This window comes from Artemia franciscana, chromosome 9 (genome assembly GCF_032884065.1).
Source record: "Artemia franciscana chromosome 9, ASM3288406v1, whole genome shotgun sequence".
NCBI classification, from domain to species: Eukaryota; Metazoa; Arthropoda; class Branchiopoda; order Anostraca; family Artemiidae; genus Artemia; species Artemia franciscana.
Genome location: NC_088871.1, coordinates 46,382,465 through 46,404,608, shown reverse-complemented (window position 1 = coordinate 46,404,608; position 22,144 = coordinate 46,382,465). Strand labels below are relative to the sequence as shown.

The following is a 22,144-nucleotide window of genomic DNA, read 5'->3' as shown; positions in this document are numbered from 1 at the left end:
CAATCACTTATCAAGGACATTTGTTCATTCTATCCACCAAGCTTCATCCCGATTCCTCCACTCCAAGTGTTTTCCAAGATTTCCCCCTCCAACTCCTCCCAATGTCAAAAGATCTGGTTGGGATTTGAAATAAGAGCTCTGAGACATGAATCCTTTTTAAATATCAAATTTCATTAAGATCCGATCACCTATTCGTAAGATAAACATACCCCAATGTTCACGTTTCCCAACAATTCCGGTTCCCCCCTCCAACTCCCCCCAATGTCAAAGGATCTGGTCGGAATTTGAAATTAGAGCTTTAAAGCACAAGATCCTTCTAAATATCAAATTTCATTATGATCTGGTCACCCTTTCGTAAGTTACAAATACCTCAATTTTCAAAATTACCCCCCCCCCAACTCCACCAAAGAGAGCAGATCTGGTCCGGTTATGTCAGTCATGTATCTTAGACAGGTTTTTATTCTTCCCATCCAGTTTCATCCTGATCTCTCCGCTTTAAGTATTTTCTAAGATTTCTGGTCCCCCCCCCCCAATGTCATTGACATTGGCCCGGATCCAATGACGCTGGATCCGGTTGAGGTTTAAAATAAGAGATCTGAGTTACAAGGTCCTTCTAAATATGAAGTTTCATGAAGATCCGATCACTCCTTCGTAAGTTAAAAATACGTCAGTTTTTCTAATTTTTCACAATGAACCCCCCCCCCCAATAGAGCGGACCCGTTCCAATTATGTAAATCACGTATCTAAGACTTCTGCTTATTTTTCCCACCAAATTTCATCCCGATCCCTCCAATCTAAGCGTTTGCGACGTTTTCAACCAACAGAATTTGCGATCGCAAATTCTGGGGTGGGTTCCCCCACCCCAAAATCCCCCCAATGTCACCAGATCCGGTTGGGATTTAAAATAAGAGCTTTAAGACACGATATCCTTCTAAATATAAAATTTCATTGAGATCCGATCATCCGTTCGTAAGTTAAAAGTACCTCATTTTTTCTAATTTTTCAGAATTAACCCCACCCCCCAACTACCCCAAAGAGAGCAGATCCGTTCCGGTTATGTCAATCATGTATCTAGGACTTGTGCTTATTTTTCCCACCAAGTTCCATCCCGATCCCTCCACTCTAAGTGTTTTCCAAGATTTTAGGTTTCCTCCTCCCAACTCCCCCCCCCCAGTGTCACCAGATCCGGTCGGGATTTAAAATAAGAGTTCTGATACGCGATATCCTTCTAAATGTCAAATTTCATTGAGATCTAATAACCCGTTCGTAAGTTAAAAATACCTCATTTTTTTTAATTTTCCAGAATTAACCACTCTAAGTGTTTTCCAAGATTTTAGATTCCCCCCCCCCCCAAATCCCCCTTCAATGTCACCAGGTCCGGTCGGGATTTAAAATAACAGCTCTGAGAAACGATATACTTCCAAACATCAAATTTCATTACGATCTGATCAACGTTTCGTAAGTTAAAAATACTTAAAACCGTTCGTAAATTAAAAAAAAAATAGCAAAACCAGGACCGACAGACAGACAGACTGACCGACAGAATTTGCAATTGCTATATGTCACTTGGTTGATACCAAGTGCCATAAAAAAAAGCATCCATCTGAAAATTGATCAAATCTTAGGTCTCCACTAAAAGCAAAAATAAAGACGAAACTAATTGCATTTGTAAATGAATATCTATTTCCTCATATACTGATGGGTTTATTTCCAGCAACCAATAGGACCACCCAAGTACTGGGGCAGCATGAAGTCGTGTAGCAGCCTTATATTGGCTTTGCCGACTGAAGTGTGGCTCCATCAACACTTTGATTTTGTGTTGTTTTTTTTTTACAATTTAAACGCCGGAGTTGTCAACTCCCAAAAATTTAACAAGGGTGTTGGAATGTGCCTCAGGAATAGTCTTTTTTTTGTCAAAAAAAGAAGAGCATTTACAATCTTTGCAAAACCATTTGCATGAAGAAAAATGTAGGCTATGAAGTCTAAATTCTCTTGGTTAACGCCTTCTTGGCTACAGGAACCATCCCACCTAGTTTCATGCAGAGCACTTTGGATGAAAAGGTAGGTGAAGTAGAAAATCCGTTCACTCTGTTCCCTTGGCCCAAAATTATCGCCCCATAAGCTTCAAGCGAGTTGAAAGTTGGAGAAGGGAAATAGGCCTCTGAGAAACATCATTCCCATTTACTTTTAACCCAGGGAACAAGACTGCCCCTAATTTTCAAGTCAATGGGTGAAAAAATTCCTGCTGAAAAGTAAATAGGACGTGGAACTTAAAGAGTCAAGGTCTTACTTTGTCCCTTTTATAATAAAAATACAATATTCTCGAATGATTCCGCTCCAAAGAGGACGTAACATACCTAATTTTCTCCTAAAAAGCTGGGAGTGAGAGGGGCAGTGGAGGGGGTTGGTTTTGAGGAGCCAGGGACCAACTTTATGCCTAAATTCATACAATTTGAAAAGCACTTCATGTTTTCAAATTAAACATTTGACAATATCCGCAATTTATATTTCTTCTTAAAAGTTTGGTGCAGAAGAGATGGGGCTGAACTGGTAATTGTCCCACTTCAATTTGCCAACAACAAAAATTTAAAATTGCAGCATGATTTGGTTCAAACAAGGTGTAATATGCCTACCTTTCTACTAAAAAAGTTGGCATTTCAAGGGGTATGGGGTGTATGGGATTGGTCATGGGCCCACTTAATGCCTCCCATAATATAGATTAAAAATTCTTTCGTGGTTCAGCTTCAAAAGACGTGCAATAAACCTCATTTCTACAAAATTGAAATTAAAAAATCCCTGCCTTCCTCTGGTTCGAAAAGGTGCAACATACCTAACTACAACTTGTTGGTATGTTTAATCATAGCTCGTTTTTCAGCAGAGTCATTATCCAATTTTGTGTCCAATGTGCAGTGCAGCAAAGAAGCTGTCACCCCCTGGAATTTTCAAAATAATGCATCTCATGAACAAGAGATTGTACAAGAAAACCTTAAATAATTAATAAAAAAAAACCTTAACTTACGTAATATGCATCAAGTAGCGTTAAAAACAAAACTCTAACTCTTTTAATTTGAATTTTTTTTGCCATTCCCCACCTTTGAAATATCACTGCTAAGAGAAATCAGTAATTTATTTAGCAATAAGAGAACTATTAAAATTTAGGAGGCAAGGGTGATACAGTTCCTCTAACTCACTCTTAAACACCCTCTTTGGCACAGAATTACGCAAAGCTTTCCAAATCGTAAGATCATATTCATCAATTCAGCCTGAGGTCCAGACTTACCGTAAAACCGCAGAGGTTAGACCCTTACCACTCTCTCACTATAAACTATGCATAAAAAAGAACACGAATGACAACAAAAACAACACGTAAAGAAGGTCAAATACAGAGTTCTAGGATGATCATATGCAGTGACGAGAATACCCATGAAATTTTATACCTAGGGTAATTTCGATCTTAAAGACTGAATTCAAAAAAATAACACTGAAGGTGGTTGTATTTCCAAAAGATTACCAGTGTTGAAGGTAAAAAAGAGAATCCATGAACAATCGATGCTAAAAGATATAACGGCGGATGAGAAGATTAGTAGTTTTTCATTTTATTGGACTTGATCATAATAATCAATGCATGAGGAATATATGAAAGTCAAATATCAACACAGCAATGAATCTTTGCTGAAAATTATCCCGATTAAACATCAGGTCTCATGATCTACCAGTAAGTATTGGTTTACTGATGATTGCCAACTCCAGAATTCTGGCTATTATAACAAAGGAAACTTGCTGTCATGTTTTATTTTGAAGTTGAGAAAAATATATCTGGTTCACTTGGCTTGAATTACTGGCCTTGAACCATATTAAATAAAACAAAACTATTTTTACTAATTAAATTAAAGAATGAAACCAAAATTTTACTGTATATTAGGGAAACCGCTACCCCCCTCCCCAATATGTCATTCTTTACAAAAGTTTTACATTTTTCAAACCAAAATGTTTTCTCATTAAAATGAGCATATACATTTGGTGATAGCAGGTGATTTTGTTTGACTTTTAGAGTTCATCCTATTTAACCAAATATTTTAATTTGAACTTTGCTGCCCTTCAACAGATAAACCTACATTTTTGAATTTAAAATATTTTTCAATATACTACCTGGTATACTACATTTGTAATGAACAGGAAACTTTTTAATGATTGTTATTTAGTTTTATTTTCTTTTATGCAGCAATGGTGCTTGTGTAGATTGCACCAGTAAGTCAGTGAAGAACACGGTTATACAAGCAATATAAAAACTAAATTTAAGATCCAAACTGTTCTGCTTCTTTTACAACTGCCCTAGTTATTTTGAAAGTTTAATAGCTTTTGTTGCATATCTTTAAGAATCCAGCCAACAAGCATTTTTTTTCACATCTCAAACAAACCTTAACAACAACAAAACAGAGCTTGGCTATATACTGATAGAGTGTGAACACTACTCCCCCTGTTTATTAATGCATGCAGAGTCACTGAACGCTTCATAATTACTTGTCACATTAAGAAAAATACTTCTAAAATCAGTTTAAGTCATGATACTTAAGCTGAATTTTCACCCAGAACATGATACATGCTCAGGTTCTCTTTTTTATTGTTATCAAAACAGGCAGAAAAGGCTTGTCCACAATAAATTACATTTTTTTATGTTGATATTTAATGTTCAGATATTTAAACGTTCTTTAGTGGATACGCCTTTCTATTTGGGAGTTATTGATGTTTAGCTATAAGTTGATCTTTTGGTTATGAGTTTTTGTTTGAGTTTATGAGTTTTGGATATAAGTTTTTTTTTTCTTCCAACATTTCTTGTTTTAATATTCATAAGTGTTGCTAGGGTTGCTGATTAGCTTATTTCTTGTTTTGTGTCTATAGTATAAGCATTATCGCTTACTGTTTCACATATTAATAATAATAATGAAGATAAGGAAACAACACTAAAAACGAGTGCTTCTTGATTGAATGAACTTGACTTTATTGAACAAAAACGCTATACATAAATTTCATACAAAGGAGACAAAGAGGCAACTTGTTATATCTTCTTTAAAAATTAAAAAAAGAAGGAAAAATGAAATTACACTTAAATAACTCTCATGGAGCACAAAGCAAAAAAGACTGCATAATTGCATCTCACTAAAAAAATTTGTACAGTATAGAAAAATACTTACTTAATATACAATCGTCATGCATTCATGAATTAAAATCTCCTTTTGTTAAAATCTGATTGGTCCTCTTGTATTTCTGTGTAGATATTTAAGTGAATAAGAGGAATGAAAGATTAAATGTCACCTGATGGGTTGTTCTCCATGAAACTGTAGGCCAATAAAAAGAAACAAAAAGTGTTTGTACTGAGAGTTGTACTGAGAGAGATTAAATCAATTGATATTGATAAGGAAATAAAACTGACAACTGTGACTCACATTTATTGAAAAAACTAGTACTTCTTGATTGAACAACCAAGCTACTTTGACATGGTTTCACTAACTTTGCTGATAATACCAACGCCCTTGTACTTGCTAAAAAAAAAGAATAGTTAGAAAATTAGTATTGTTTAAAGGATTAGTAGCCTAAACTCTTGTCTAAAATAAACAAAGGCTCACAACATTATTGCTAATACACTTAGGAAACTGAAATCTGAATACAAGGGAAAGCTTGCCTATGATATTAAAGACAATCTCAAATCTTTCTGGGAAAATGTTTCTGCAAGGAGCCCTAACCACCACAACATTAACGACCTTGTATATAATTAAATAAAAAACAAAACAAGTTTTTTTAACAGCAAGTAAGGAGCAACATTAAAACTTAAAACAAACAGAAATTATACCGTATATGAAAGGGATTGTCCCCTCCTCAACGCCTTGCTCTTTCTTGCTGAACAAACAAACAAACAAACAAATAAACACGCATCCATGATCTGTCTTCTTGCAAAAAATTACAAAATTTCATATTTTTGTAGATTAGAGATTGAGACTCCTACAGCAGGGTTCTCTGATGTGCTGAATCTGATGGTGTGATTTTTGTTAACATTCTATGACTTTTAGTGACCTATTTTCGAAAATAAGGCAAACTTTTGATGGCTAAGACTAAACTTGATGAAACTTATATATTTAAAATCAGCATTAAAATGCGATTTTTTTTGTAACTATTGGTATTAAAATTCGAAATTTTAGAGTTTTGGTTACTATTGAGCTGGGTTGCTCTTTACTACAGTTTGTTATCACAAACTGTTTGATAGTGTAACCCATTCATCACCAATAAATGAGGAATTCTCAATAAACTGAATTCATCACCAATGCACTGAATTCTCAGTTTGCATTATCTTTTACTCAACATTCTGTAATCGTCCTATTCTGTAACTAGTCCAACGCCTAAATTTTAAGTCAATTAGCGAATGGTTTTTGCTACTATTGGTAAACTTGATGTCAACAGGTCTAAAAGATCAGACAGGATGCATCCCAGGCTTCTCAGGGAATATTGGAATGTCCTCAGCTCTTTGCTATCCAACGTCTATCAGATACTCCAAAAGAGACAACTACCTTCTGATTGGAAAATGTCACACATCATTCTAATCTAGTGTTGTAAGTGGTAAAATTTGGCATACTATGTATTTTATTGTAATTTTATGGACCCCTGTCAAATTGGTATTTTACCAATTTTACTGTTTTATACAGTTTATGTATTTTAAAGAAGTACACCAGCCAACAGCTTACAGATTTTACAACAGCTTACAGTCTCCCCTCCCTTTTTATGTTCCTTATTTTCTTAATATCCATAAAAAAATTTTATATTTATATCAATTTTTTAGTTAAGTTTTACTGTTTTTGATCCTTGTCACATATATTCACATACCATACATTACATTAAGTTGCAGCTAGGAGCAATCTAAGAATTTCCCCTTGTAAAGCTCCAGAATTATGACTTGAGATGTGTACAAAGTTCATTAGTGACCAGGAGCTGTTCCATGTTTAGTAGCATCCCAATTGAGTTTACACTTTCTGTAGGACCACTCAGTATCTAGCCTTCATTTGAAAACATCAATAAATTCAACAGCTTTGATAATCTTACAGGGTAGGATAGCTCTCACATGCTAGATATCAGTGCTATCTCTAGTGATATCTGGTCATAAGATTATGACCAGTATTAGTTTAAATAATGGCTAATGAATAGATTTTTGTTCTGACAATTTTAAGTTTGCCAATATTTTAATTTTTGTTGCCTTTTATACTTTTTTGTTTGTCCTGTATTTATTTTTTAATCTCATAGTTTTGGACCTGGCCCCTTGGGGCTTGTGATAGCAATTCTTTGATATAGATATCTTATCTTATTGCAGTAATTGTCTTAGGGCAACAATGAAGGAAATAATTACTGAATGTCCATGTGGGTTTTGAGTTACCTGAAGCCATGTAGGCTGTGACTGAAAGTTAGCAGTGTTAGGCACAGACCTATACATTTGTGTGAATTATAATTGGAGTCATGTAATACAAACAGAAATAGTTCAATATTAGACAGACAAATCCTATCTTAGACTACCTTTCACTTGGCTATAATTATAGCTGAACTCATGTGGTCAAAGGGACACTAAGCACTTTAGTTAGACTTTCTACTTGAAAGGATTATTGTGGGATGATAAGAGAATAATCAGAATACTATGCAACTGCTTACAATCAGACTTTTCTTAAAGTGAGTAGGAACAAGGGGATTGTCTATGATCTCTGCAAACTATGAAAACAAGTGTTTAGATCTTTTTTGTTTGAAGATGAGGGGTTTCAGGAGGATCAGAATTCTAAAAATCAGAAACAAAAAAGTACATAGCATCAAACAAATGACATGTTTCAGGGTTTTTGTAGAACTATGCAGAGCAAAAGGATGAGTTAAATACATGGCTATCAGTCTATATTTATGTTTTTTTTTTAACCAAAGACTATTCAGAAAAAAAAATGGGAAACTCAATTGAGTTCACTAACTCTAAGGTAAACTCCATTGGAAAATATAAATTTTCCCCAAAAGCAGTACAGGAAAAAATATATAACAAAAAAAAAAATTATTAGAGGAATGCAGCCAAGACCCAGAGTTAGTTGAGGAATTAGGAAAAAACAGGAGAAAAATACAATGCCAAGTCAGAGAGTGACACATTATTACTGTTAGGGAAGATTCTGATCTGTGTGTTAGCCCAATCTTAAGTGTAGTGCTTCCACATGTACATACTCACAAGAGAAGAATGGCAAGCTCATTAGGCTTTTTAAGATCAACAGGTCATGAAATAGCACCAGTATCTTGAGCCCTACTAACTCTCCATTCATTGATAGTTGGCTCACAAGAACAGTAACAAGTTGAAAGTTTCCTTCAGTTAGTCAATCTACAACTCAAGAGCACCACTTAAGATGGTTGAGAATCTTGCCTGGATTACATTCTTAGAATTATCAGGCCTGTCTTCAAACTACCATCACAACATGATGTATTAAATCCACTTTTGGAGAAAGAATGTATGTACACTGAAAGTATTATTGAAGAAAAAATTACATGTTTTCAGTTTCTGGATGGAGAGTTCAGTTTAATGGATGGAGCATCATTTGCATTGAATTGATCATAAATGGGATTTTTATTATTGTAGAGCCCATCTTCTCTAGATTTTTTGCTACTGGGGCAGATAGACACAGGTGAAAACATAGCTAATCTGACTGATGATTAGATGATAGCTTTATTTAAGGCAGAAAAGTAATCAGCATTGTTACTGATAATGTTGAAAACATGATATTGGCAGGGGTTGTTCTAGTTGAGAAGTTTTCCCTCCCTATCAATTTAAAGCTGCATAGCCCCTGTATTGTATCTCCTAGTCTCTTTCTCCCTGACAAAAATCCAAAAAGTTTTGGGAACTGTGAGCAACTGCAAAAAGATTACAAAATACATTCAATATTCCCAGGTTATAACTGCAAAGTTTAGAGATATCCAGCAATCATGGACTGAACTTTACTGTGCTAAACAGTGCTGTATCAGACTCAATGTGGAACAGATTGTCTTAAGAGTTTGGTACAAACAAAGTTGTCTCTTCAAACACTAGCTATTCTGAAGGCACTGACACTGAACATGGAATCAAAACCAAGCTGGTTGACAGTAATGTGTTCTGCACTAAGGTTGAAGGTAAACTGACTTATTGTAAAGCCCACTGTGACCTGGATTACAAGAGTCAAAGAAAAATTGCCAAATCTCTAAACCATCCAAGATGTTTTTTTATTTGGAAAGCAAATATGCATAAGTTTCAGTTCTAAGGTCATTATCACTGTTTGTCTCTGAGGAACACAAGTTTCTGAAGCTCATTACATAACAGAAAAAATGTTTTGATTTCAATTCACTATGCTGTCAATATTTTTGATTTCTAATTGACAGAGCTGCAATGATAATTTTATCACTCCTTAGCTACAACTGAGAAGGGTTTCAGGTCATACACCAACATTCAGATTGCAAAACAAGACAACCTTAAAACCAAGAGGGCTGAGAAGCTAGCATATGTCTTGCACAATCTCAAGCTTCTTGAGCCCAAAATCAAGATATGACCAGTTCCAGGAAACAATGGTTTAGAATAAGCATAGTTGCCTAACTCAGAATCTGAGGTTGGTGGAGACAGGTTAGATTTGCTAGCAGGTCCTGATGAAGACAGTCCTGATGACTGTGAAAGTGGCTGACTATACTGTTATTATAACAAGTGCTTATTTCATTAGAAATGCTTAATCGGTCTTGCAGTAACAAGGCAGTTCTAAAATACCAATTTTAGCCTATATTTTCTAGGGAGTACCTTACTTAACCATTATTATCTTATTTTACCACTTTTACTTACCCGGCTTTTCTTTTTATGAAACTTTACAATGTTACCAACCTATAAAAAAAAGGACCCAAAGACTGCACTGAAAATTACCAACCCATCCAATTTAATAGAGAAGAGTTTCAAATGTGCTAAAACATACCAAGTGATATATCATTCAAATCCAAATAAACAAATAAACAAAAGTCTGTTAGAGCCCTTTTGAACTCCAAGAGCAAGAACTAAATAAAATGTAACAAGCAACAATACTAAAAAATCTGTGGGATTAATCAAATCTGTAAAGGGGAAAATTTTCATTGTTCAGAGTCTTTTCAATTAAACCATCAAACTACACTGCAAGAAAACAAGAGAACTGTTGCCAGTGAGAGAACAAGCTCTTTGAAAAAATCATGATAAACCTCTAGGAGGGGAGGGAGGGCAGGCCCAATAACCTTCCCTTAAATACACCACTGATTAATCTGTCTATAAGCTCTTATTCCCATTTTCTGGTTAGTGATCAATATTGATAGATTTTTACAAATGGAAAGCAAATTAGTTATTTTCTTTTCTTTTTCAATGAAATTACAAATAATGGGTGTTTTTCAATGAAAATACTCTAAAGAGTATTTTCAAATTCTAGGTGGGACTCCTCTAACTCTTCCTCTCCAAAATGGATGCCTGTGGTACTACTTAAATTTGTTCACCCCCCCCCCTTATCTGCTTTTAAAATACATCTTTTTCTGCTGAAGAATACATATTTTAGAGCTATTTTCATTGAAAAATAAAAGACCCCCCCCCCTACTGATTTTGATAAATACATTGTACTGCTGTTCTCTTGAAATTTGTGAATAAAATCGATTCTACACAGTTCTTCACATACTAAATTCATATTTAGTTTAGGCTACCCTTAATAGCATATTGTTTCCATCATCTGGGAACAGGGCTGGAAACTTTCTATTTGAGCACCCAAAATCACCCTGTGTGGGCAATAATCTATTTGGTTGTCATAATTTCAAAACGTGGTCTTGTCTAGGCTCCCTTTGGCAGTCATTAGAAAATAAATTTCAAGCAGGAGTGCAGAACTTTTGTCAAAATTCAAATTTTGAAAGTCTAGATGTTTTCCAAGATTATGGTCAGCCAGTCCCTACTGGATTAGTCTTAATCATTAACCAATCAATATGTCAGCCAAGTCTATGTATGGTTACAATGATTTTGAATCAGAACATCTGGCCAAGACTAGGCACTGGCCAGGTTCATGGGGTCTTGCCCTAATAAAAGTGACAATTTTGGCACTAGAAGAAAATCAGCTTTCTGTTAATATATGAATAAAACTGAAACACTGAAAAGATATATAGTCTTCATCAAAATAAGATAATTTATACTTCTAGAAATATGTCCCTGTTGTTAAGTCAATAAAATAAAACTTTAATCATGAAGTACAGAATTGTGTAACAGATTCTGTAAAAAAACTGAAATCTGCTTACGAGGAAAAATTAGCTTCTGAGATCAAGTTAAACCCAAAATCTTTCTGGAGACATGTCAGTTCTAAAAACCCAAATCATCATACTATTCCTGACCTTGTTGACCACAGTGTACTACATTCATCTCCAATAGATAAGGCTGACATTCTAAATGCACAATTTGCTTCTGCCTTTACCCAAAGCTCAGGTACCTCCTCACCAGATCCTCCATCATATAAAGTGCTTTTCCCTATGCCTGATCTGTCAGTTAGCGAAGTAATGGTTTTCAATAGCTTTGAGAAGCTTGATGTAAATAAGTCAAAGGGACCAGATGGTGTTCATCCAAGTCTTCTTAAAGAGTGTCAAAAAGCTCTCAGTTACCCCCTGTGCATGCTGCTCCGGTTATCTCTTCAAGATGGGGAACTACCGCATTATTGGAAAACATCTTATATAACCCTGATCCATAAAAAGGGATGAAGAGACTCAGCAGAAAATTACTGTCCTATAAGCATCACCTCAGCAGTTGTTAAGGTGCTTGAGAGATTTGTTAATAAAGCTCTAATTTAACATCTTGAGGTCAAATATCCTTTCCATCTCACAACATGGATTCAGATCTGGTAGATCTGTGGACACTAACATCATCCAAACATATGAATTAGTGACTACACTGCTTGATAAGGGTTTTCCTGTTGACATGATTCTTCTTGATCTGTCCAAAGCATTTGACAAAGTTTGTCATGAATTCCTCATAATCAAATTGAAGGCTGCAGGTGTTGATGAAGGTGTTTTACAGTGGATTGTGGGTTTCCTTTCTGAAAGATCACAGAGTGTCAGAGTTCTTGATTCACAGGAAACTCCTTATTTCTCTTCTCCAACAACTGTATTGAGTGGCGTGCCCCAGGGCACTATTCTTGGACCAACACTTTTCAACTTCTATGTTAATGATCTACCCACCCTTCTTTCAAATCTTATTACCCTTTATGCTGATGACTCAAAACTAGTTGGAAAAGCAGCTACTCCCTCTGACCAGCAATCAATTCAAACAGATCTTGACAGTCTAGGAAGATGGGCTAACATGTGGCTTCTGACTTTCAATGTTGACAAACGCCATGTAATCCATTTTGGCAAACACAACAAGCATCATAAGTATTTCCTTCAAGACAACTTCCTTTCTGCTGTTTCTGATGAAAGAGATCTTGGGGTTGTTTTAGATCACTAATTAAAGTTTAGCAGCCATGCTAAGTCTGTTTCATCTTCTGCAAATAAAACCCTTGGTATCATAAAAAGAACCATCTCTAGCCAACACCCTAGAGTTCTTATGAAGTTATATAAGGCACTTGTGTGTCCACACCTGGAGGTTGGAATGTTATTGGCAGCCCTTTTCTTCAAAAAAGATAAGAAGTTGCTTGAGGATGTCCAGCATTGTGCCAATAAGATGGTTAGCAGCATGAATAAACTTCAATACAAAGAAAGACTACATTGTTTGAAGCTGCCAATGCTGACATACTGAAGAAAAGGGGTGACATTATTTTAACCAAAAAAATCCTCTCTAAAAACACCCTTCTTGGTCTCTTTGCACAGCCCTTGCATTCTGGTACTAGAGGACATTCATTGAAGCTCTCTATGCAGCATTCCATGAGTAGACATAGAAGCCGCTTCTTCAGCAAAAGTGTTATGGGGGGGGGGGTCTTATAAAGTTAAGTTAATTGGATGTGCAAATTAGAACATGGGAGCAGGGTAGTCAAGGGGCATAGGATGAGAGGGTTCTATTGACAAATCTCTATAACCATGGAGACAGAATCATTATCGTGATGTTCAGGTCTCCCTAGTTGTGCAGATTCCCTTGGGAACAATCCAACAGACAATAGGAACTGTACCTGATACCTTGACTCATAGACAAAGACAATTATTGACAATAGCTTTATTTTCTTACTTCATACACCACTTCAGATAAAATGACTTCAATATGAGTTAGCAGTATATTGTGCATCAAAGACAGAGCTTTACTGAATACTCTCTTGGCTTTTAGGTCTACCTTATATATCCAGAATCAACCTGGATTTCTAAATTGAGCACTGGGTAGACTGACCTCTGAAATGTTGCAATACAACTGTTCTTTTAATTATCCAACATATGGTCTAACCTCCTTGCAAAAGATTTATTACAACGAGGATTTTCACCTCTAGTTTGTTGACCAAACCAGTGATAGAAATCTGGTTTCTAATTGGCTTTAATCAAAAGTTACATTTTTGAATCCAATTTTGATAGTTTAAAAAGTATCATTTTTTGCTTGCTGTAAAACTTGTGCCAAAGGTAAAAAGTATCATTTTTTGCTTGCTGTAAAACTTGTGCCAAAAGTAAAAAGTATCATTTTTTGCTTGCTGTAAAACTTGTGCCAAAAAGCACAAATCCTATGAGATGATGAATTTACACTTTAAAATCTTTAGATGTATAAGAGATTCCTATTTTAAAACTTTCTAAAGTGAACAAATGAGGGATTTGGTTCTGAGTTCTGTAAGGGGGAGGGGGGCTGCTGGTCCATATGTCACAAAAGAATCATCAATATGTGGAACCAGCTCTCTGAAGAAACAGTTTCTGCTACTTCAACTGACATGTTCAAGTCCCACCTTGATAGGGAATGGCTCTGCCAGGAGTTCCTTTACAATTGGGAAGCTGTAGAGTCCTCCACAAGAGTCTAGTCTAACAGCCACAATCTACACCAAATGAATTCTTTTTTTTCATGGAGAATCACAAGGATAGATAATCCTTATATTGCTCCAAGCTGTGATTTAAGGTAATGAATCTTAAATCATTTTAATAATAACCATACTGGTGCATGCAATGTAGTCAGTGGTATAGTTGTTTCAATGAAGAATGTTTTTTGATTTGCAATTTTGCTTCTGAGCTGTCATTTCTTGCATTTGTACTATGACAAGCCTATGGCTTTCTCCTCTGTTGAATAAAATTATAGTTTATATTTTAAGCTGCTTCTTAGTATATACAATTCTTCCTTGTAACAAGATATGAGGGCTATAGTTTTACATGATTTTACTCAATTGCATACTGATTTTTTAAGCTGGTTCAAAAGTGGATATAGGTCTATCTCAAAATTTGGTAAAATTCTAGTTAATTGACTTCTTGCTATCTCAGAAAGGGTTTAGGTTAGGAAAATGAAACTTTCAGGGATGAATCTAGAGACTAAAGTATGTCCTGGGAAGGTATTTTGAAGCAACCCCTCTAGAGGGCCCTGACCTTTAAAAATATGTGCATTATAAGAGTGAAACTTTGCAAAATAGATCTTCTGCTTAATTGAAGTACAGCAAAATTGTTTTCAGATTCATAACTTTGCTCAATTCCATTTTATAAGGTTTTAAAGATATACAAATATATTTCCTAAATTTTGAAGAAAAAAAAAACAACATTGATATGGCTCAAAATTCTACTCAAATAATAGGAATTGTATTTTCAGAACTAAAGGCAGAGAAAAAGCAACTGGTAATTGAAAATTAAGGTAAAATGTTGTTTTGTCAAAATTTCAATAGATATAGCCTAGACCTGTCATATAGGCAAATTTCAGGGCCCTCTAGAGGGAGAAGGAGTGGAGTGGGTATTTTAAAAAACCTTCCTAGGACATACTTTAGCCTGTAGATCCATCCCTGAAAGTTTCATTTTCCTAACCTAAACTCTTTCTGAAATAGCAAGAAGTCAACTAACTAGAATTTTACCCTAAATTGCAGTCGCTGTATTCAAATCTGTTACATAGAGTAACGTATTTGATTGAATTAAATATATCCAATAAAATAAAGAGCCTAAAAACAGCAAACCTTTCAGCATTTTACTTCATTTATTTCTTCCCTGTACTAGTACAGTGTTGCCACATTGTCAGCGTAAAAAAACGCCCCGGGATTTTCAAAATAAGCCCGAACAAGCCCCAAAAAATTTTATCGAAATAATTCACTTTTGAGACTTAACTTTATAGTGAGCGTGACCGAAAGCTTGTTCCACGGGGAATGCTACATCTGGATGCAACATTGATGCTGAATTTTCAGTCCGAAAGCTATTCTCATCGTTTTTTCTTTAAACTTCAGGAAGAGTCTTAATTTTGTTTATCTCCCCATAACATTCGCAGGGAAGAAGGATAAACCTACCCAGCAGACGGGAATACTTGACTTTTTTGCCACTTCTAAGTTTGAAATATAAAAGAATTACATTAAGCTGTATGGCAGCTTAATATTTTGAACTCAGATTTTTTTTTTTTTTGAAGCTAAGCCTTTGCATTGAAAAACTTATGGTGCGAAAGTACAACTGTCTACTTGGAAACAAATTCGTCCATGGAATTCTCAAACTCGAGGCTTTTGAAATCAAAGAACATGTTTTCAGACGTAGGATCAAAGTTGGACAATTTAATTGTAACTGCTGCTATTTTATATGAAAGCAAAATAAAAAAGACAAAGGGGCCATTTCCCAGCCAAGCCCTCGAGGCAAATCTTAATATAGGCCTTTTTTCGCGTCAACCAAAGAGACTGTTTGAGCTCAACCACTCGGTGTGGTTGAGCTCAACCGCTGTTTTTGCGTGAAACAGTGACAAACCAGGTTGTCATGAAAAGTGATTTTGCGTGAAACAATTGACTGGTTGAACTATAATTTAACCAGAACTGTCATTGTTTTTAACCGTAGGGTTCTACCATTCATAATTGTTGGTTGACCTTTTCAGGCGTAGATTTCGAAAAGAAGAATTCGTAGGCTATAAATAAGTCTATATAAAATAAGAATTATAAGCTGACAAATAGAATTCTAGCCACGCAAAAGTAAGGTTTAATTTTGTTTTTTTCGTATTAGGGCTATTTGGATAAATGTTGGGTTATATCCTGCAATTTGATTCACATAGGCCTTAAGACAGGAAGTCAAGAGTTTGAATAGCCTATGCTTTTGAAAACTTATGTAGATACTTGGAAATCTTTGTTTCATCCTTTTGACGCCCTAGGCTTGACCTTAGCTTGGTAATTTGGCTTCAGAGATAAAACCTTGATGAAGCAAGACCCTAGTGGTTATAAAGCATTGTTAATCCAATTACTATTCTTACTAGATGCTTCAAGATGTGTTGCATCTTTGTCAAAACTCTTAACATTTCAGCCTTACCCTATAGGGCCATGGATAAATTTTCAGGTCAAACTCTAGTTTGGCTACTGTTTGCTATCTTAGAAATGGGTTAAGTCAGGAAAATAGAACTTCCAGTAATGAATCCAAAGCAAAAAATACGTAAAATTCTAGTTTAGCTAATTTTCATTATCTTGGAAAGGGAATAGGTTACAAGAATGAAACTCAGTAATTAATCCAGGGTCAAAAACACTCTGGGAGGGTACTGCCAGGCTTCTATGTCAACCCTTTTCTGATTTCTAAGTCTTAGATAATTGCTTACTCAAAAGGTCTATACCTATGCTATTGAAATTTTGACAAAACAAGATTTACCTTAATTTTTAATTATCAGTTTCTTTTACTCTGGCTTTAGCTCTTAAAATGCAATTCCTTTTATTTGAGTAGCATTTTAAGCCATATCAATATTTTTTTTTCAAAATTTAGGAAATGTCTGCATATCTTTAAAACCTTATAAAGTGGATTGAGGAAAGCTGTGAAACACAAGTCTTAGAAGTATCTTATATCAAAATACACCTGATACAGTTTAATTTTTTAGAGATGACACAGAATAGCATTAAAGCTGAGTATTTGCTTTGCAAGAAATGTGTCCCTTCTGTTGTAAAGCATTTTGGATAGACACTAATCTAACCATGGGCGTATTGCTGTTGCAAATGGTTTTGCTTAAAATGGTTTGGAAAACAAATAGCAAATGTAAATTTGCTTTTTTATCATTATTTAAGACTAGAATATCACAAAGCTATGCAATCACATTGCTTGTTGTATCTTAAGTAAATACAATCCCTGATGGAGCTTTGTTGATACCTGTCTTAAAATTAATTTGTCTAAATAAAATATATTGTTTATGGGACAGTAGAGAAAATGGCAACAACCATGAATTGAGTTTTTTTTAATATTTCTTTTTTCAAATAATAGTTCTCTGGTCACATTTGTGTTCCTTGCTAAGTTGTTGGCACTCTGGTTTGGGAATCCTTTGTCCAAGGGGTACAGGTTTAATTCCTGGCATTGCTAGTGTATTTGGTTTTTACCAGCTAAGTATTCACCATGCTAGTTTGCATCTTAAGTAAAGCAATCCCCACTGGAGCTTTGTTGACACCTGCCTTACAATAACTTGTCTAAGTAAAATACAATGTGTATTGAAGATTAGTGAAAATGGCTGTAAATCCACCTTGGTTTTTTTTTTCAATTTTTTTTTTTTTAATAGTTGTTCTACTCTGGTTGTAATAATGTTCTTGGCTAAGTGGAAAGCACTCTTAGTAAGAAATCCTTTGTCCATGGGGTACAGGTTTGATTCCTAGTATTGCCTGTTTATTTGTTTTAAATGGGGGTCAGTGATGTTAGACAGATCTAAACCAGCTCTAAATAGGCAAATGGAGAAATATGCAAAAGGTAAGGAGGGAGGGTGTACAAAAGCACAAGATTTCTGGCCCCCAGCCCTTAATTGCAATTCTTGGCCAAAGGGTCACAAAGTGGAAATTAGCACTGCCAGTTTAGACCTTGATGTGTCAGTGCTGCCATGCTTACTTACTTGCATATTGTTGTTGAGTTTGCCCACATTTTATCTTCATTACTATCTAAAATCATTTAGACATTCAGCAAACTGTCTCAAAGCACAACTAGTATTGAATAGTTTTTGGGCCTTACTGACTTTCCCTTTATAGCAAAGGTTTATTGTTGTGTATGATGTAGATATTTTAAAGTAATCAATCATTAAGAATTCCCTTTTAGTTTTATCAAGTTTTTGAGTAATAAACCTTTTTAATTACCTTAAAATATTTATTCAGGTCCTTTACTATTGGCTGCCCTTTATATTACAATAATGATTTAAATATATTGTGGTAACTAAAAATTTGGATAATCCAACCTATTTTACCATCTTAAGGTTGTTTACAAAGGTGTATGAAATATTTAAGTACTGACTTAGCTACAGAAAACTTCTAGATATAATAAAATGTAAGCAAGATGGCTCTTACTTTGACCATATCTGTGGAAGCACTAATGAGAGTGGGTCATTTGATGCATTTGTAGGATTGAGTGAGATGAGAAATGAAGTGTAGGTTTGATGAAAGATGGCTGGTGAATGTGATGAGGGATGAATGTTTTGCAAGATTTTAAAAATTTGGACAATTTCTCATGTTGACAGTAGAGTGCAGAAGTAAAATTTTGTAATTTTTTTTTCTTTGTTTCTGTTATGTTAGACAATGTTGAATATTCTAAAGTGAAGTTTCTTTTTTGTTTGGAATTGTGATGGCCCTAGGGCTTTAGTGCAATACAAATTACTAATGTTTATTCACTTTCTTTAAACAAACACAATGTCTATGTCTCCTAGCTTTAACAAAGTCAAATGTAATTTTAAGACCAGGGATTTCAAAGTAGGTCAAATGAACTTCTGGTAAAAATGAGCAATTTATGAAACATCTAGATTAAAAAAAAGTCTTTTAGACAACAAAGAAGACAATTGAATAAAGAAAAGTACCTTATATCATAATTGTTGTGCACCCTTAAGATAGAAATGAACAAAGCTTCAATTAAGATTCTGTTTTGTTTAAACAGACAGAAGGGACAAACCTCCAAGCTTTGACAAATACAATCTCACTTTGTGGCTCCTATCTTTTCAAAGGGGACTTTCTTTGGATTTTTTCTATCCAACTAAAACTGAAAAGGACAGCATGATATACAAGTGACCTTCCAATTACCCTACATAGCAAGAGAAAATCATTAAGTTAGGCTATGCTTTATCTCAATCCCCCTCCCAATGTGCAGAAATATGGCTCAAATTTCATATTTTCAATGCATTTAACCTCCTGTCACCTGTTTTTCTAGTTATTGTTTGTCACATTTGTTTAATTTACAGCTACATGGGATGAAGTTAGAGAGACAGATTGACAAAACAAATGGAAAATAGGAAATTTCAGCAATACATTTTTATATTGGGAGGATTGAGGGGTAAAGTAGAGCAAAGTTGAATGTAAAATGTGTTACCAGCTATTATCTAAAAATTATGAAGTATGAATTTTTTTTTTTATTATGTTTCTTTCTCTTCAGGTCCTTCTCTAGGGCTTTACCAAATCAAACATTCTATGCCCAGAAAAATTAGCAACAAGGTATAGTCTATATACAAAGGCTTATGTTATTTAACTATGAATATGGAATTTATATGGCAATCAGGAACTGGATACAGGCTAAAGCAAGTAAAAAAGAAAGAAAAAACTTCCCTAGTTAGCTCAGGAGACTTTTAATAGATTACTCTTCAGATAATTGCCTATGATACATAATTTAAATATTTACCCCTGTACAGTAGGGCGTTAAAACAATATCACAATGTAAGATACAGTATATTTAGATATGATGCTGATTTACAAATTCCAGGATTCTTTGTTGTAGTTTTCATAATTTTGTTGATAAAGTTTTATATATTCATCATATTTTATTTTATGTCATTAACATTAGCCAAACTAAACTTCTCAATAGAACTTGAATGTGGTGGCTATAATGCACAAGTACTGCAAAAATCTTACAACACATTATGTGTTATGGTAACTGTTCAGTGAGAAAATTTTTTTTTTTCCCAGTTTAGCTTAATTTGTTATATTTTTGTGCTTATCAGAAATATTTTGTTAATTTTAGGCAGCTGTCCCCCCTCAAAAAATTCTTAAACATTTGCTGGTTTATACTTAACTAGCATTCTACTGAAAACAAAAATTAATATATATTTTGTATTGAAGAAATATAATGCCCTTTGGATTTTTTTTTTATTCAGATTAAGCAGTTTGCTATTTTCTTTTGTTAGGCTAAGCCTGTAATAGTGCTTTATTGTGAAGAGTCAAAATTTGTAGGGATTGCAAAGGCTAGCCTGAACAATATGTTATTACAAATTCTTAGGTTAAACTTCTGTTTGGTAAAAATCTAGTTTAGATAAATTTGTATTATCTTGAAAAAGGTTTAGGTTAGGAAAATGAAACTTTTAGGGATGGGTCTAGAGACTAAACTATATCATGGGAAAGTATTTGGAGCATCTAACTCTACTCTTTCTCTCTCTTAAAAATGTTTGCCTTAAATTACCTTAAATCACATTGTCTAATGAAATAAGAATTAAATCCTGTAGAATTGCTGGTTAGTGATGATGACAGTTGGAAATCTCAATATTTGGTCCACACCCTTAAAAATGCTTGTGTTATAAAAGTGAAACCCTTGCAAAATAAATCTTCTACTTAAATGACAAGAAAAAAGCGTTTTTAGTGTCATAACTTTGCTCAATTTCAATTTATGAAGTTTCCAAGATTTGGAAACTTTCAGGATATACATTTCCCTATATTTAAATACGAAACACTGATATGGCTTAAAATTCTACTCAAATAACAAGAATTGCATTTTCAGAGCTAAAACCAGAGAAACAGAAACTGCTTGCTGAAAATTAAGGTAAGATGTTGTTTTACCAAAATTTTAATAGTAACAGACCAGTCCAGTATGCAAAATTCCCAGATTTAAAAACAGAAGAGGGTTATCACATAAGCTTAGCAATAGCTTCTCAGAGTATGTTTTTAGCTATGGATTAATCACTGAAAGTTTCATTCACCTAACATAACCCCATTCAAAGATAGCAAAAAGTAGCTAAACTGGAATTTGACTGGAAATTTAATCTATAGCCTGGTAGGCTAGTAGAATTCCAAATCAAAACAAAAAGAAGTCAAACTAGAATTTTATCCTCTGTTTAGGGTAGCTCAACAAAGCTAAAGTCTTATCATTTAGGACTTTTTATAGGTAATTTTGATTTTACAGTATGAATACAACATTTTCCAATATATTACCTGAACAATTTAACCAAAGATTCCACTAATTCAGACCCTTCCTATCTCTTCAAATATACCAGAGAGTATGCTAGATCATTTTTCAATTCTCTCTGACCTCAAACTAATGTGAAATATGTCAAATCCGGAGGAAATTAAGCCAGTGCTAAATCACTTAATTATAATAGAATGACACTCTTAACACTATACGGATGTTTTATGTTTGAAATTTTTTGCCCAAACCGACAAGTAAAAAGTGTTTTCGCGAACCAGTTTTGTTTGAGCTCAACCATATGTAATTTTTTCCGTTTTTGCGTTAAACATACAAGCTGGTTAAACCAAAGCTGTCATTGGTTAAACCAGCTGGTTGACGCGAAAAAAGGCCTTATGTTAGTATTCCTTTCAGTTTTAGTTTTCCCTCCAAATCCACACCTTTCAACAGAGTTGCCGCCTCTCCATACCCTTGCGAAAGCTATAGCCCTATACCAGGGATCTCCGAACTTGTCAATGTAAGGGCCATATTATATATTTTCCATATTTATGCGGGCTGAAGGGATAAAAAATGAGAAAAAAAACATATCAGTGCCAATAATTTAATTTCCTCAAATATTAGAGTATAAGCATAAAAAAATTAAAACATACCTTGTTGGAAAAAATCAGGGTAAACTAAATAGACTCCTGCCTTTAGTTTTATGCAATAAAATTAGTGTGACGAATGATACTGTTGTTTTGACTTTAAAATTTCATTAAAATCAGGTTATAGATTAGATGAGCCAATTGTAAGAATAGACTTCAAATGATCATCAGACAAATTTGCTTGATAGTTAGATTCCACATACTTCATTTTGGAAAATGTTTGTTCACACAGGTATGTTGTACCAAAAATGGACACAAAACTACAAGCAAACTTTATCAAATTTGGA

At 34.4% G+C, this 22,144-nt stretch overlaps 1 protein-coding gene across 3 annotated transcripts in view; it reads right to left on the bottom strand.

Annotated features, from left to right (window-relative positions):
- Positions 1-22,144, bottom strand: part of LOC136031482 (small ribosomal subunit protein uS5m-like) — a 76,226-nt gene that overhangs the window by 24,395 nt on the left and 29,687 nt on the right. For 2 of the 3 annotated variants that reach the window (XM_065711117.1, XM_065711119.1), the window contains exon 2: positions 5,445-5,540. In XM_065711117.1, coding sequence (XP_065567189.1) covers positions 5,445-5,540 — 96 coding nt within the window. Of the gene's footprint in view, positions 1-5,444; positions 5,541-15,104; positions 15,176-22,144 lie in introns of those variants that run through there. The other variant, XM_065711118.1, reaches the window with a different exon arrangement.